The sequence below is a fragment of the Dendrobates tinctorius genome, unplaced genomic scaffold (genome assembly GCF_039654945.1).
Source record: "Dendrobates tinctorius isolate UK_male_01 unplaced genomic scaffold, ASM3965494v1 ptg000130l, whole genome shotgun sequence".
Lineage (NCBI taxonomy): Eukaryota > Metazoa > Chordata > Amphibia > Anura > Dendrobatidae > Dendrobates > Dendrobates tinctorius.
Window position 1 is genome coordinate 3,500,557 of NW_027361798.1, and position 4,981 is coordinate 3,505,537.

Sequence of the window (4,981 nt, forward strand, 5' to 3'; positions counted from 1 at the left end):
GTGGTGGCACTGATCATACAGCTCTGCAGGGAGGTGATGGTAGTGATCATACAGCTCTGCAGGGAGGAGGTGGTGGCACTGATCATACAGCTCTGCAGGGAGGTGATGGCACTGATCATACAGCTCTGCAGGGAGGAGGTGGTGGCACTGATCATACAGCTCTGCAGGGAGGTGATGGTAGTGATCATACAGCTCTGCAGGGAGGAGGTGGTGGCACTGATCATACAGCTCTGCAGGGAGGAGGTGGTGGCACTGATCATACAGCTCTGCAGGGAGGAGGTGGTGGCACTGATCATACAGCTCTGCAGTGAGGAGGTGGTGGCTCTGATAAGAGCCTTTGTGGGATGAGGACAAGGCGGCTCCACTTATTTCTTGGCCGCGGGCTTCTTTGCTTTAGCCGCTTTCTTAGCCGGACTCTTGGCAGCTTTGGGTTTTGCCGCCTTCTTAGCGGGGCCCTTCGTCACCTTCTTGGGCTTCGGAGCGGCCTTTGGCTTCTTGGGGCTCTTGTCTGCTTTTTTGGCTGCTGCGGGCTTCTTGGCTTTTTTCGGGCTCTTCTTGGCCGCGGTCGGAGCCTTCTTAGGCTTTTTCGGGGATTTGGCCGCTTTCTTGGCTGCGGGTTTCTTGGCCGCAGCCGCCGGCTTTTTCTTGTCCTTGGTCTCCTGCTTCTTGTTCAGCTTGAATGACCCGGAGGCGCCGCTGCCTTTTATCTGGAGCAGGGCGCCCTTAGTGACCAGACCCCTGACGGCCAGCTTCAGGCGGCTGTTATTCTTCTCCACATCGTACCCTCCGGCAGCCAGAGCCTTCTTCAGGGCGGCCAGAGACACCCCGCTGCGCTCCTTGGAGGCGGACACGGCTTTGACGATCAGCTCGGACACGCTGGGGCCGGAGGGCTTCTTGCTCTTCTTGGCGCTCCCTGCAGCGGATTTCTTTGGCTGCTTCTTGGACTTGGCGGCCGGTTCGGCGGGAGGAGGAGGCGCGGCGGCTGGTGCGGTCTCTGCCATTGTGTAACGAAAAACTGACAGTGTTTTCCTTGCAGGAGATTATTCTGAGGACTGAGCGGGAGCAGCCTCATATATACAGTCACACTGCGCACTGATTGGCTGCCGAGCTGCGTCCTCCTGAGCTTCTATTGGCTGACACTGGACACAGGCCCCGCACCTCCTGTCTGAGACGGGTGAAGCTCCGCTCTCCCCTTGTGCTTCCTTGCCCGGGATAAGCGCCCATTACCGGCCAGGACCGGGCAGCAGAGCCGCTGTCTCCGTGTCCTCCTCCTCCCTGACATCTCCCCCACATGTCTATAGAGGTCACTGGCGGAGGAGGCAGGAAGGAGCCGGGAGGAGCCCCGGGATCTGCCCGTAGTCCTGGAGCTGCTGAGAGGCCAGAAGGAGACACAGGCGTCCATCAATCCCAGTGTGTCCAGATCTCTGTATCCAGCGCCATAGGGAGCATTGCAGAGTGATCAGCGCTATATGGCAGAAGACCGCACTATATGGAGGTCGGGTTTGCTGCAAGATCCGGAGTGTATTCCGCCTTGTTCGATGCTAACAGCACCATCTGGACGGAGACAGCACTGTATGGGGGTATATGCAGCAGTCTATCCAGGAATAGAGACTATATGGAGGGCTATTAGCGCTATATGGAGGTATACAGTACTTCTTGAAGGGTATATACCAAAACATGTGTATGGATCGGTAATTGGCTGTATACAGCACGGTGTTACAGAAGTATATGGAGATCTCCAGCATTTACAGCCAGATAGGGCGGTATACTGCATGATATTGATTTTACAGCACTATATGGAGGTATGCAGTCCCGTATGGTGATATATAGCAGTGTATGATGTGTAAACAGCAGTATATACAGCCCTATATGGAGGTGTCAGCACTATGTTGGATTCTTCACTATTCGGGGCTGTATAGCAGTATAGAGGGCGCTTACGGCACTTTATGGAGATATACATGACTATATGGAGGTAAACGGCATTATAGTGAGGGTATTCAACCTTATCTATAGATTATACAGATTTTTCTGGAATCCTTGCTGCAGTATATGAGTATTCAGCACTAGATGGCAGTATACAGCATATGTGGCCTCTGTAGTGCTGTATACCGCCCAGTATGGAGTCAGCTGAGGATAAACGGGAATTCCACACTCCCTGGTGCTGCGGCCACTGGAGACAATCAGCGCTGGGATCTCCCAATATGTACGCCGCCTGGAGTCACTGAGAATACATCCAGTAACACCGACCATGAACCTGCACTAATAGAGGATTATACCCACTGTGCCAGGCACTAATAGACGGTTATACCCACTGTGCCAAGCACTAATAGAGGATTATACCCACTGTGCCAAGCACTAATAGAGGATTATACCCACTGTGCCTCCAAGCACTAATAGAGGATTATACCCACTGTGAATCACTAATAGAAGACTTTACCCACTGTGCCAGTCACTAATAGAGGATTATACCCACTGTGCCAGTCACTAATAGATGGTTATACCCACTGTGCCAAGCACTAATAGAGGATTATACCCACTGTGCCAAACACTAATAGAGGATTATACCTACTGTGCCTCCAAGCACAAATAGAGGATTATACCCACTGTGCCTCCAAGCACTAATAGAGGATTATACCCACTGTGAATCACTAATAGAAGACTTTACCCACTGTGCCAGTCACTAATAGAGGATTATACCCACTGTGCCAGTCACTAATAGATGGTTATACCCACTGTGCCAAGCACTAATAGAGGATTATACCCACTGTGCCAAGCACTAATAGAGGATTATACCTACTGTGCCAAACACTAATAGAGGATTATACCTACTGTGCCTCCAAGCACAAATAGAGGATTATACCCACTGTGCCTCCAAGCACTAATAGAGGATTATACCCACTGTGAATCACTAATAGAAGACTTTACCCACTGTGCCAGTCACTAATAGAGGATTATACCCACTGTGCCAGGCACTAATAGAGGATTATACCCACTGTGCCAGGCACTAATAGAGGATTATACCCACTATGCCAGGCACTCATAGCTCTCCGGTCATGTGGAGGCGTCTGACTGTTGATGATCTCCCAGAGATTGAATTGTTTCCAGGCCGGAATCTCACATTGTCAGTAATTTCTCGTTCCTCCAGCGACGCTGACAGGACGAGGTTTGCAGAATTTTCTTGTTAGCATAATACAGAGAAGCGGGAAATTCAAATCACCAACTGTCCTGTGCTCAGCCAATCAGCGAGAAAGGGGAGGGGCTGAAAATGGCAATTCAGGAAAACAAACATCTCCGGTATCGCGTCATCACTGTGCAGTTCTCACTCCGGTCCGCTTAGCCTCCATATAAAGGAGGACTCAGCGCTGACCCTTCACAGTCGTCTGAAGATTTTCTGAACGATGTCTGGTCGCGGTAAAGGAGGGAAAGGAGGGAAAGGTCTCGGGAAGGGCGGCGCCAAGCGGCACAGGAAGGTGCTCCGTGATAACATCCAGGGCATCACCAAGCCTGCCATCCGCCGTCTGGCTCGCAGGGGAGGAGTGAAGCGCATCTCCGGCCTCATCTATGAGGAGACCCGCGGCGTCCTGAAAGTCTTCCTGGAGAACGTGATCCGTGACGCCGTCACCTACACCGAGCACGCCAAGAGGAAGACCGTCACCGCCATGGACGTGGTGTACGCGCTCAAGCGCCAGGGCCGCACTCTCTACGGCTTCGGAGGTTAATTGTATTCTCGTCTCTGTCCTGACAACCCAAAGGCTCTTCTCAGAGCCGCCCACATCTCACGTGAGAGGCTGCAATTCCCGCTGGGGTCTAGCGGTCGCTGCTGGTGTGATCGCCGGGACCGGCTTGTGACGTTGAGCATTGGGGGGAGACGTTCTCTCTTCTGGAGCTGATCCAGTGAGTAGTCTCAGTGTGAGGTGGGGCACAGATGATCCGGGTGTATGGGGGAATCGATCGGCCGCACAGTCACCTCCTATGATGCTGCAGTTACTACAGAGCAGAAATCCGAGTGCTGGTAATTAATGTGGTTGTGCCACGTCTCCTGCTGCTGAGATCCTGTGGGTTGTAGGATGGCTGCGAGGAGTGGAATGCGGCTGCACTGATGAATGGACGCCGGTGTGAACGCTCCTGAGCAGCGGCTCAGGATTGGGGTATCAACAGGATACCTACATGCGATGAGAGGGGCTGTCTGTGTTTCTGCGCCACCACATGGGCAGGGAGGGACGGTGCAGGAATACAGGGTCGCTCTGCCTGTGATCAGGAGAACATCTGCCCACATCACACTTTGCGCCAATCACCGGATCTAAATCCCGGAGCAAATTATCATATACAGGAATATACCCACTGTGCCAACTGCTAATAGCAGGAATTATATCCACTGAGTCACCCACTAGAGAGATATATAGAGGATTATACCCACTGCTCTGTCACCAGGTCCCAACTCTACAATAACGTCATCCGAGATGTGTGGAAAGGAATCAATGACCCCAACTATGGAACCACAGCTCTGCCCCTAGTGCCGGCGCCTCCAACAGAGACCAGGAGGAGGTCGCTGCTCTCTATGGAGCTGCCCCGGGCTCAGTGGGTCCCTGTGATCTCGGGACTCGATGTCGCAGCCCGGGCGGCTCTCTTCCTCCGGACACACTGCGGTCCCGGCTGCGGCCTCCTCTCTCGGTGCTGCCCCTGTCTTCAGCCCCTGGAGCTCGCACCGCTGTTTGCACTTTCCGATCTATTCTGGGGTTGAGCCTTGTAACAGGGTGTATGGGCGCTATATCCGGACACAGACCCCTCTGTGCACAGTACAGAGCTCGGAGTGCTGCTGTGAGATGAAGGGAAGGTAACGGCGGCGGCCGATCAGGGGAGCGATCAGCAGCTCCGGGGAGCAGGACTCTGTGCTCTGCGGGTGCAGCTGCCCCAGACCGGACGGCTCACGTCACAGCGATCTCCGCTACTAAGCAGAGGGGCCGGGAATAATCCGAAGGAC

At 53.5% G+C, this 4,981-nt stretch overlaps 2 protein-coding genes across 2 annotated transcripts; one reads left to right on the plus strand and one right to left on the minus strand.

The window, feature by feature from the left end:
• Positions 1 to 316: 316 nt before the first annotated feature.
• Positions 317 to 1,049, minus strand: LOC141047928 (histone H1.5-like). Its single transcript, XM_073543259.1, has one exon. The coding sequence runs from the start codon at positions 999 to 1,001 to the stop codon at positions 366 to 368; it is 636 nt and encodes a 211-aa protein (XP_073399360.1). The 5' UTR covers positions 1,002 to 1,049; the 3' UTR covers positions 317 to 365.
• A 2,349-nt stretch (positions 1,050 to 3,398) lies between these two features.
• LOC141047976 (histone H4-like) lies at positions 3,399 to 3,719 on the plus strand. Its single transcript, XM_073543350.1, has one exon. It carries the CDS (start codon positions 3,399 to 3,401, stop codon positions 3,717 to 3,719), a length of 321 nt encoding a protein of 106 aa, XP_073399451.1.
• Positions 3,720 to 4,981: the final 1,262 nt, after the last annotated feature.